The 11,014-nt window shown below is 36.6% G+C and overlaps 2 protein-coding genes across 3 annotated transcripts; both read left to right on the top strand.

Annotated features, from left to right (window-relative positions):
* Positions 1-210: 210 nt before the first annotated feature.
* LOC133740697 (U1 small nuclear ribonucleoprotein A) lies at positions 211-3,024 on the top strand. Its single transcript, XM_062168644.1, has 4 exons — positions 211-560; positions 1,149-1,242; positions 1,776-1,864; positions 2,450-3,024. Exons 1-4 carry the CDS (start codon positions 303-305, stop codon positions 2,741-2,743), a joined length of 735 nt encoding a protein of 244 aa, XP_062024628.1. The 5' UTR covers positions 211-302; the 3' UTR covers positions 2,744-3,024.
* A 1,845-nt stretch (positions 3,025-4,869) lies between these two features.
* Positions 4,870-10,336, top strand: LOC133739625 (poly [ADP-ribose] polymerase 2). Of its 2 annotated transcripts, none has more exons than XM_062167406.1 (18): positions 4,870-5,013; positions 5,085-5,361; positions 5,452-5,570; positions 5,655-5,736; positions 6,067-6,302; positions 6,580-6,706; positions 6,876-6,931; positions 7,236-7,309; positions 7,521-7,567; positions 7,699-7,748; positions 7,949-8,011; positions 8,403-8,483; positions 8,647-8,757; positions 8,890-8,965; positions 9,096-9,238; positions 9,517-9,590; positions 9,760-9,862; positions 9,987-10,336. In XM_062167406.1, the coding sequence occupies exons 1-18, from the start codon at positions 4,930-4,932 to the stop codon at positions 10,077-10,079; spliced, it is 1,896 nt and encodes a 631-aa protein (XP_062023390.1). In that variant the 5' UTR covers positions 4,870-4,929; the 3' UTR covers positions 10,080-10,336. The 2 variants fall into 2 exon arrangements, with proteins under 2 accessions (XP_062023390.1, XP_062023389.1); XM_062167405.1 differs by having other exon boundaries at positions 5,449-5,570.
* Positions 10,337-11,014: the final 678 nt, after the last annotated feature.

The raw sequence follows: 11,014 nt of genomic DNA, 5'->3' as shown, positions 1-11,014 counted from the left end.
CTCTCCAAATTTGGGTCAGGCCTTGTGTCGTGGGTCGGTGGGTGTAGCATAGCTCTGTTTTTTGAAGTTTGGGTTAAGCCAGCCCAAACTTAAATTAAGTTCCAAAAGGAAACACAAAATTTCTACCTTAAAAGTGAAGCCCAAACCGAATCAATTCATCATCAGCCCAGTCCATCTCTATCTCTTAAATTTAGAGGCCTGGCGCAGTGGGTGCTTTTGCCCTGGAGCTCGATTCAAAGACTCAGCTAAAGCTAAAACCCTTGCTTGGAAATCAAAATTGGCAGAGAAAAAGAAAAGAAGGCATGGGAGAGAACAACAGCGGCACGGAGGTTCCGGCGAACCAGACGATCTACATCAACAACCTGAACGAGAAAATCAAGCTCGACGAATTGAAGAAGACGCTGCACGCCATGTTCTCGCAGTTCGGCAAGGTTCTGGATGTGCTGGCCTTCAAGACGCTCAAGCACAAAGGTCAAGCTTGGGTCGTCTTCGAGGACGTCTCTTCTGCCACCAATGCCATTCGCCAAATGCAGAGCTTCCCTTTCTATGACAAGCCCATGGTAAATTCTCAATCCTCTTGTTTTGAATTGAATTTCTGTCCTTACTCACACTCACACTCAGCTGCTGTAATTTTCGCAAGGAATTTACATTTTCTTAGCTTGCGGAATTTGGTTAAATCAAATTGCTATGATATAGGGATTGGGGTGGGTTGGTTCAGCGCAATTAATATGATTGTTCTAACTTACTGGTTAAATTGCTCATAAATAGACTCAAATAGACATAAAACACACTCAAGACCCTTGAGTACTCACCCTAAGATATAAATAGACTCTTAAAAGCACTAGACTCATATGTACTCTTCATAAAACTGAAAATTGACTCTAGCAAGACGCTTAAACTAACATGGAGACTTTCCTTTTGGACGAGAAAAGGCTGGGTTTAGTCATAGGCTTCGAAAGAGGATATTTCTTTTCTAATCAAGTTGTGGCTGCTGCATTAGTGTCGTGTCGTCAGATGAAGCTAGTCATGTGTTCTGTATTGTTTTCTCATTTACATGCATGCTAGTTATTTATGGTACAATGAATTATGATCAGCATAAGTATTATTTTCAATTATTTGATACTTTTTGTTGATATTGATTGATGCAGAAAATACAATATGCCAAGACGAAATCAGATATAATAGCAAAGGCTGATGGTACGTTTGTTCCACGTGAAAGACGAAAAAGGCATGAGGAGAAGGGTAAGGCATTCTGATCTTCTCTCCCTCTAGTAAATGTGTGCTTTCGTTTCGGCTAACAGTGTCTGAAAAGCTTGCAGTTGAGGTCTGACTTATATGATGGGTTTTTTATTATGTTGTGTCTCCACAAACTGTGCATCTATCATTCTCTTCCCTTGCCACATTTTAATGATGATGGGGGTCAGGAATATCATGATAATCAATTCAAATAGACTTACCAAGTAGCTATGTTACACGTTCACAAACTGTGTCTTGTCACCATAAATGATGCTGGGGGTTTGGAATATCATGATAATCAATTCAAAAAGGCCAACCAAGTAACCATATCAGACTTTTATGTCTGTATGGAGTATCATATTTTGCAATTCCCATACCCTGTAAATTGTTTTCTGTCTCTCTCTTGTTTCTGTGTATGCTGTGCGTGTATGCATTATATAACTATCTTACAATATGATGTATTGTTTAAAGAAGCAAATGCTATACTTATATATGGTGGATATATGGCTTCAATTAGCTTAAAGTTCCTTTTTCTGCAGGGAAAAAACGGAAAGAGCAGCAGGATGCTATCCAAGCTGGAATGGGTCTCAATCCTGCTTATCCTGGTGCCTATGGTGGAGCACCTCCGGTAAGTATTCTCTTTTTGTTTTTGTTTTTTAAAGTATCATGTCTTCTGTTTAAGGAGAAAACACTTCTTTCAATTTATCTTTCTATAACTCTTAATGTTTTGATTTGGATATCTATTTGTTTAATGTTTGTGTATTCTTCTATTGGTCTTCTTTGAGCTGAAAACTATTTCAGTTGGTTGTGAAAATGGAAAAAGTGCATTGGATAATAAGAGTTGGGTAGTTTACATATTTGTAGAACAATAAACAAATCATTACAATGATTACACACCAGGTTCTTCTGATAAGACAAAAAACACACTGATGGAATTGTGAAATAAACTGTTCCACTATTATGAGTTGCAGCCTTTGTCATCTGATTGGGCTTGAAAATTGTATCACCCCATTAAGCAGGTGTCTAGGCTCAGGCATGCTCTATGCATAAGTTTCTCCTTCCTTGCTTGAAAGTATTGAAACTTTTCCCATCTTTAAACACGTTAAGCTTTGTAGCTGTTGTTGAATTGTTATCACTATACTTATAGGAGTTGCATTTTAAGCATCTTTGCATATGCAATTTTTCACTCTTTTACTTTCTCTCGAACCTGCAGCTCTCCCAAATACCATATCCTGGTGGTGTGAAATCTATGGTGCCTGAGGCCCCTGCTCCACCAAATAATATTCTTTTTGTTCAGAATCTTCCTCACGAGGCAACTTCTGTGATGCTGCAAATGCTCTTCTGTCAATACCCTGGTTTTAAGGAGGTTAGAATGGTGGAAGCTAAGCCAGGTATTGCTTTTGTGGAATACGAAAATGAGATGCAATCATCAATGGCAATGCAGAACCTCCAAGCTTTTAAGGTGACACCGCAGAATTCAATGTTGATCACCTACGCAAAGAAGTAGACAGTAGGATTTAGGTCTTTGCTACTCACATGGAGGAAAGCTGCAGTCATGGATCCTCTTGTTAAATCGGTTTAGATATGATGCTTCAATGTATTAATATTGTCGGGATATATTATGAAAGGGATATGATTTTTAGGGTGGCCCTTTGAACATTTCAAGTTTCACTGAATTACCTTCAAGTTGGATATTGTTCTGTGTAATTGTAACTGGTAGATTGTATCTGAAAGCAGGCTTGATCGTTCCTTCCTGATAATCCATGAAAGCAGGCTTTAATTGTTTTCTGTTGAAGGATATCGACATAATGTGTGCCTCTACAAACTAGGGTTTAGAATGTGTTCTAGGTATTCAATTGTAATCGGATTCTATTACCTTTTTGGTGCCTTGTAACTTCCTATTTAAAGGGCTCTTATTATCAATAATAAACACAATTGCATTCTCCTACAACACGTTATCAGCACGAGTTCTAACCCTAGCCCAAAAGAAAAAAAAACCTAAAACTATCTCTCACAAAATCTGCCGCCAACCCAAAAAGGTAATAGAATCCGAATACAATTGAATACCTAGAACACATTCCTATTACAACTCTAAACCCTAGTTTGTAGAGGCACACATTATGTCGATATCCTTCAACACTCCCCCTTGTGCCGCTCAAACTTGGCGATGACGTTTTGATTGTTGCCTCGTTAAAAACTTTGCCAGGTAACAAAAACCCAGTGGGACAAAAAAAACCCTGGTCGAAGGACAAAAAGAGCACAACACGTCATTCACTATTCGAGATCGAACATGTAGACATCATGCCTCCCCCTGATGTCAATATCTCCCCCTGATTGCTACAATCATGAGAGTTCGGATAACTTTCTTAATCCGATGTTTTTCACATGTTTCTCGAAGGTGGATTTTGGTAACGACTTAGTAAATAAGTCATCTACATTATCCTCAGATCGGATTTGGTTCACTTCAATATTTAGAAGTGCCTGTTGTCATTTTGATGGTATGCTTTTGAGTATAAGGAACCAAAAGCCTTTTTTTTTTTTGAAACGAAACCAAAGCTTTAGTATAAACGAAAATTCTTTACCATCAAATCAAATGAAGGCACATTATTTACCTTTATTATGATGGTGAAGTTTTTGGTTTCTTTACACTCAAAAGCTTACTATCCTTGCACTAATGTTCAATATCTTTTCATTTAGGTCTTTGATTTCACTCAAAAGGAATTGCTTTTAGTGAAATGAATCTTTAGCTCTAAGTTTCACTTTCTTGCTTTTTACTTAACTATAGTCGAAACCCAACCTTTAAAGGCACTTATTTTATTTTATTTATAAACTTCACCCCTCCTCACCCTTAATGAGGCTCAAACATGTGTCTCCAAAAATGAGAAGTCATTGTTTCACCACCCCACCAAACACACTCAACACACTCACCTTTAATGACACATATACTTACTCAGAATACATAAATTTATGAATCAAATACAACTTAAATAGGAGAGAAAAGAAATTGATATGAAAATGAATTATTTTGAATAAAATTCCGTGAATCAATTATAGCAAGTACTTGTCACGTGAATCAATCATATTAGCCCATATCACAGTACACATAGAAATATGATTACTAATGTTCATGAATCGAAATTAAAACTAGTTGGATTATTAAAATACCCCTACAAACATATATGTTCATGAGAGAGGTTATTGAAAATACGTAAAGATATTTTGAGTAGAAAAAAATGCATTCTTAAGGCTTTCATTTCTAAACCCATACCCCCTTGGTTATCAAACTCCGGGTTATTGAGGAATCGATTCCTGACAATGAGGTAAGACCCACACCCATTTGTTAGTAAACACATGAAAACTCATACACAGAACATCATTTTCATTCCCATTTCAGGTAATTAAACGTGCTATTAGAAGTTTTAGATAAGTGTGTCGGATAGGTTTAGAGTTATAAGTTTTTTCATTGTAAAAAAAGAAAAGAAAAAGAAAAGGAGAATCCAACAAATGAGAAATTGTAAATTTACTGCCCCGCCAAAGTCATTCGCAAAAATAAAATAAAAAAGAAGTTAAAAAATTTAAAAAATAAAATAAAAAGCTTGCTGTGGACTCTTTGGGGGAAAAGAAATTAAAATCGAGAAGTCTCCCAACTCCCGCTTCAAAATCCCCCTACTCTTCCCTTTCAGACCAGCTCCAATGGCGAACAAGCTCAAAGTAGAACAACTCCGAGACCAATTGGCCCAGCGTGGTCTCAGCACCGCCGGAACCAAGCCCGTCCTGGTCCGACCACCTCTCTCTCTATTCTCTAAAATCTCACGATTTCTCGGCCACTGATTTTCACCTCCCTGCAGGTTTCGAGGCTCGAGTCCGCTCTTCACAGCCAAACCGCAGCCTCAACCGACGGCTCAGCCACTAAAAAGAGAGGAAGGAACTCCAATGAAGATGAGGATTCAACGGCGTCCAAGAAAATCAAGGCAACTGAGAAACTCCGGAATATGAATATCAAGCAACTCCGCGAGGAAGCAACTCTTCGCGGAATTCCGGCTACTGGTTCCAAGAAGGAGGTGCTGGAGAGGCTCTGTCAAGATTCCGATAAGGATTGCATTGACATTGATGCGAGTAGAGGAGGTATGAGTTTTGAGACAGAAATTTCAATTTCTGCGAGTGATTTAAATGTTAGGTTCACTTATTTGTTATGCTGCGGTGTCGTTGTAGTAGTGAAGGAAGAAGGGAATGGCAGCAAGGAGAAGATGGTTACAGCTACCAAAAAAGGTGCGGCTGTGTTGGATCAGTGGCTACCGGATAATATAAAGACACATTATCATGTTTTGCAACTGGTGAGTTGTATAGTGTTGGTATTGCACTTAATGAATCGATTGCGTTTCGTGCTCGGTGAATGATAAGTCATGTTTTTGGTGCAGGGTGATGATGTGTATGATGCCATGTTGAACCAGACCAATGTTGGCCATAACAATAACAAGTTCTATCTACTTCAAGTTCTTGGTGAGTTTCTTTTCTTCCGTTCAGCATTTTGGACTTATGTAAAACTTGAAATGTTTAATCATTCTAGGTTATTATATTGCTGTGATTTGGAGTCATGGAAATACAAATGGGGTTGGGGTGGTTGATCAAGCACTTTAGTAGTTCAAAGCAATCATGTTCACCAAGTTATACATAAACTGAAGATGATTATACAATTTTTAAGTGTAAGCTGTATAACATTAAAATGACATAACTAAACTATCATCTGTTCCAATGAGTCGATGCCCTTATGGCATTGGCATATAACAGAAGTAAATACGTACTTATCTTTATCTCTGAATTAACATGCAGAATCTGATGTTGGTGGTAGTTTCATGGTTTACTATAGATGGGGGAGAGTAGGTGTCAAGGGTCAAAACAAGTTACTAGGCCCTTACACATTCCGAGACAGGGCAATTCAGGAATTTGAAAAGAAATTCTCTGAAAAAACCAGGAATTATTGGTCCGAACGAAAAACATTCCAGTCATTCCCAAAGTGCTATGTGTGGTTAGAAATGGATTACAGCGAAAAGGAAGGCCAATCAGCTGTGAGTACCTACGATCATTTTTTCCTTTTACATAATTTCTGAATGCTGGAGATACTGTTTATGCCCTAGAGCTACACTTTTGGCAATCTACTGAGGATGTTGAACTGTATGCCCGTTCATGTTATGTTTTTCTCAAATTAAAGACTGTTATATATATTTCAATCTTGTTTGTGCATAGCTCATTGCCTAAGTGAATAAGAGTGTGTTGGGGGAAAGGGGAGGGGTGGTAAAGAAATTAATCTGCTTGCTCCTTAATAGCACTCACTTTGATTAACAGGTTGCAGAAAAGAATCGCTCAGCTTTAGTACCTCAACCTTTGGAAACAAAACTTGATCCCCGTATCGCAAAGCTCGTATCTCTTATCTGCAACATTGCCATGATGAAGCAGTATATGATGGAAATAGGTCAGTATTGTCATAAGGTATTGGTAGGCAAATCTAAGAGTTTATATCCTATAAGAATTACATCCTTATAATATTATTTTGACACCTTCATTTGATCTGTAAAGTCTACCCAGTTAAATGTTCTGTGTCTTGGTTCCCTTGTTTGGATAATTTCTTCTTCTTTGAGTAGGATACAATGCTGATAAATTGCCACTGGGGAAGCTGAGCAAATCAACAATTCTAAAGGTAAGCTTTTGGCTTTTGCACTGAAGTCTCCCCGGTTAATCTTCCACTTTGGAGTATGTTAATTATGTGGTTGTTCAAGAATAATTGGGTTTCAATCATTAAGTTACCTGATTACTGTAAAAGGATATATCCTAAAACGCCCATCTGGGACCTTCTTTAAATAAACACAAAACAATTTAGAATTTTATTGTTACTGTGTTTGTTTTGCTGCTAATTGTTCAAGCTTCATGAATTGTGCCTTACCTTGTTTAGTCAGCTTCTCCATGGACAGTGCAATGATAGTTTTTTTTTTAATACAATCCAGGGTTACAGTATACTGAAGAGTATTGCTGATGTGATTGGCCAGTCTAATAAGAAAACGCTTGAACAATTAAGTGGGTAAGTAACTAAGTACTCTCTCTCACACACACACACACAGAAAGTGATTAAATCCTGCAATTTTTTTTCTTTCACCAAAATGCTTGATTAAAATTCCTAAAATTATGGATGTTGCATTTACCACTTTCTTTGTATTGTTTATTTGTTTGTAAAGATGTAAAACTAGTTTAAAAAATGTGGAATTCCAATTTTGATAGATAACCTCTTGCAGAGAGTTCTACACTGTCATTCCTCATGATTTTGGATTTAAAAAGATGAGTAAGTGCTCTCTCTCTCTCTCTGTCTCTGTGATTTAGCACATGACATACCCAGGATACAAGTAACTCTTCATTTTATTTTATTTCACTTTAAGAAGTCATCTAATTGATTTGGACATCTGAATAACGCAGGCAACTTTGTGATTGATACTCCTCAGAAGTTGAAGCAAAAGTTGGAAATGGTAATCCTTTTTGATATTTTCTCTTATATGTTGCTATAGTTCTTCTTGCAGCTTCCAGAACTTGATATTTAAGGTTATTGTCCTTGGAAAGTGGAAACAACTCGTGTAGCTTATCAGCAGGATGCTATTTGTGTGTGACAATAATTTGGTTGCCTTTGATGATAAAAAAAAAATGTTTAACTCCTTCTAACTATTTGAAGGTTGAAGCACTAGGTGAAATTGAAGTTGCAACAAAATTGTTGAATGATGATAACGGGACACAGGTATTTCTTGTTTTATTGTTATTCCTATTAATTCACTTGAAAACTTGCTATTACTGGAGTTTCTGGGTATTGTTCAGAAAGTTTCTGGATATTATATTCTGAGATAAAATGCAGTTCTATGGACGTGGTCCTAACCTGTTACATTATTTTGGTTTTACACTTGATAGCATGCCACATGCATGCCTCCTCCTGCATTCAAAGTTCTTTCATGTTAAATAAATTAAATCCAAGCCCTTTTTTACTCCTCTTCTTCCCATGTTAAATATATCTTCATCGATCGATGCCAATATGAGACAACCTCTTGATCATTGACAATTCCAAGTAATCTAATTTTTTTATTTTTGCTGAGATCTAGTAATCTAACCAACTATTGTATGTATCTTTATTCTAGGAAGATCCCTTGTATTCTAATTACCAGAGCCTCCGCTGTGAGCTGACACCGCTTGGTGCCGATTCAGATGAATTTGATATGGTATGTATAAGTTGTATGCAGCGGAAGTTTGAATATAAAGAAGGGTTCCAAAAGTTTCACTATAATGAAAAATTTAGTTAATGATTTATTAACTGCTCAATATGCTCTTTAGTTTTAACTTTTGACTTTGTTTCTTTGTTTTTTCCTCTGTGACTGATCTCAGGTTTCAAAGTATTTGCATAACACCCATGCAAAAACGCATTCAAATTATACCGTTGATATCGTTCAGATATTCCGTGCATCAAGAGAGGGTGAAGCTGAACGTTATAGAAAGGTTAGGCTGGGATGATCTATAGATTCCGGTTTAGAAAATTTAGCAACTATCAAAAATTTTCCCATTGATCTTGAATATCCCAAAATTTTAGCATTTGAAACAGTCTAACTACATTTTTACTCCTATGAGCAGTTTTTTAGTATGAAAAATAGAATGCTTCTATGGCATGGTTCTCGTCTCACAAATTGGGCTGGCATTTTATCTCAAGGTGATCCTGTTTTATCTATTTATTAGTATCTACTTAATATTTTGTGCGCGCTTTTGTGGCCACATGCTGTGAATAATTCATAGATAACTGCATAAGGTTTGAGTTCATTGTGTTTGTCATGGCTTCCCAGGTTTGCGCATAGCTCCACCTGAAGCTCCCGTAACTGGTTACATGTTTGGGAAAGGGATTTACTTTGCCGACATGTTCTCCAAAAGTGCAAATTATTGCTATGCTAACAATTCTTCTACAGCTGGTGTGCTTCTGCTGTGTGAGGTTATATTTCAAGTTTCAGCCTTTAACAAACAAAACTTTCATACTAAAAATATCTGGTATTAAGAGGGGAACAGCATCAGTTATCAAATTATCCAGCTGTCTATTTATGTGTGATTAAGATAACAAATATTGTGAGAGACTAGTTGAAATTTCCCCAAGTCTCATCTACTATTCTTGCTGTCCCACAAAAGGGGACTGGCGTAGCATGTATATCATTCACTTTTTTGCACTGGATGTTGATGTGTTCTAATCAAATTCTTCAACTGTGTTTGCTTTAGGTTGCACTGGGTGACATGGCTGAGCTTTTAACTGCCAAATATGATGCTGACAACTTACCAGAAGGGAAGCTAAGGTTGTTTTTCTGTTCTAATTACCAGACACTAAAATACCATCGATGAAACTCTCTTCTGGTCACATTATTTTGGTTATCTCCCTTTTTACAAAGCTAAGTCATGTATTGCATTAAGCAATTGGCTAAGACTAATTGTCATTATGGATGCTTCTGAAACCTAATTTTGCAGCACAAAGGGAGTTGGTGGAACTGAACCAGATCTTTCCGAAGCTCAGTTAATAGAGGATGGTGTTACGGTTCCCTTAGGAAAGCCAAAAGAAAATCCGCGCAAGGTAGAATACATCATTTTTAAGAATTGTGTTGGCTGTCAATTTGATTTGGACTCTTATACTCTTATAGCGACGGTTTCGGCTTTAATGTTCTTCTATATCTTATTCCTTTATGTTCTTCTCGCAGGGTGCTTTACTGTACAATGAGTACATAGTTTACAATGTCGACCAGATTCGGATGCGCTATGTTGTTCAAGTGAATTTCAATTTCAAGAGATAGCCTCTAGATGTGTGGTTATTTCTGTTACTGCCTCAGCTTTTATCACCCTTCCACGGAGAGCATCAACGGTTAATGCTTTCATCATGTTTATTACTTTTCTTTCTTTGGTAGGGAAAGGGAAGGTGTAGAAGATGATATAATGAGCAAACAGTGTACTTTTCTGTGGTAATCAAGTTATAATTTCGCCAATATCTAATGTGCTTTTGACTTTGATGTTGCTTGAATAAAAGGACATTGATAACGAGGATAGCATATCGGTATGAAACACACTTGGTCATTTTTCAGATCCAGACACCTAGTATAATAAGTGTGAAATATCCATCTAGTGAAGTTCTAAATTGCAATGTAATCTCATGAGCGATGAGGCCTTAAAAATAGGGTGGGTCTGTTTTTCCCTTATTTTCCTTCTTCTTTTTGGATGACTAGATCGGCTGTTCTCCTTTTGTTTGTTTTTCAGTTCCATTTAAACAAATTGCAAAGTAATTGTATAAAAAATCTGTATTTTGTGAATTTGAACACATTTAAAAATCATGTTTTACCAATAATGAGATTAAGAAACATGACAATTTGAACAAAAATGGGACTTTGAATGGTTTGACATGTTGGGAGGTGTCATGGGGGCACTGAAACATGGTAAACTGTGTTAACAATATTCTTTTTGGAAATTCTTGACGGAATATTGAAACCTCAATGAATTTTATTTTTATAAATTTTATTATTTTCTAAAATTTAGTCAGTTCAAGAAGTGGTTTAAAATTATTACTTAAGGATAGGAAAATTATGATGAGAAAAAAAAAAGCAGCATGATTTTGACTAAAAATTGGTTGTTATACTCCACGTGTGTTATAGTCTACAATTTTGAGTAAAAAGTAATGGTTTTTTAGAGAATTTTTTTTTCAGAATTGTAGAAAAGAAATATGGATTATTACAAATTT

The sequence above is a fragment of the Rosa rugosa genome, chromosome 3 (genome assembly GCF_958449725.1).
Source record: "Rosa rugosa chromosome 3, drRosRugo1.1, whole genome shotgun sequence".
Classification (NCBI taxonomy): domain Eukaryota; kingdom Viridiplantae; phylum Streptophyta; class Magnoliopsida; order Rosales; family Rosaceae; genus Rosa; species Rosa rugosa.
Note: the sequence above shows the minus strand (reverse complement) of the source record. Positions and strands in the feature narration are given on the sequence as shown.

Coding starts and splice junctions, on each gene's coding strand:
- LOC133739625 (XM_062167405.1), top strand. CDS start 4,930: ATGGCGAACAAGCTCAAAGTAGAACAACTCCGAGACCAATTGGCCCAG. Junction 5,014..5,084: donor CCGGAACCAAGCCCGTCCTG/GTCCGACCACCT, acceptor ACCTCCCTGCAG/GTTTCGAGGCTCGAGTCCGC. Junction 5,362..5,448: donor CATTGATGCGAGTAGAGGAG/GTATGAGTTTTG, acceptor GTGTCGTTGTAG/TAGTGAAGGAAGAAGGGAAT.
- LOC133740697 (XM_062168644.1), top strand. CDS start 303: ATGGGAGAGAACAACAGCGGCACGGAGGTTCCGGCGAACCAGACGATC. Junction 1,243..1,775: donor AAAAAGGCATGAGGAGAAGG/GTAAGGCATTCT, acceptor CTTTTTCTGCAG/GGAAAAAACGGAAAGAGCAG. Junction 1,865..2,449: donor CCTATGGTGGAGCACCTCCG/GTAAGTATTCTC, acceptor TCGAACCTGCAG/CTCTCCCAAATACCATATCC.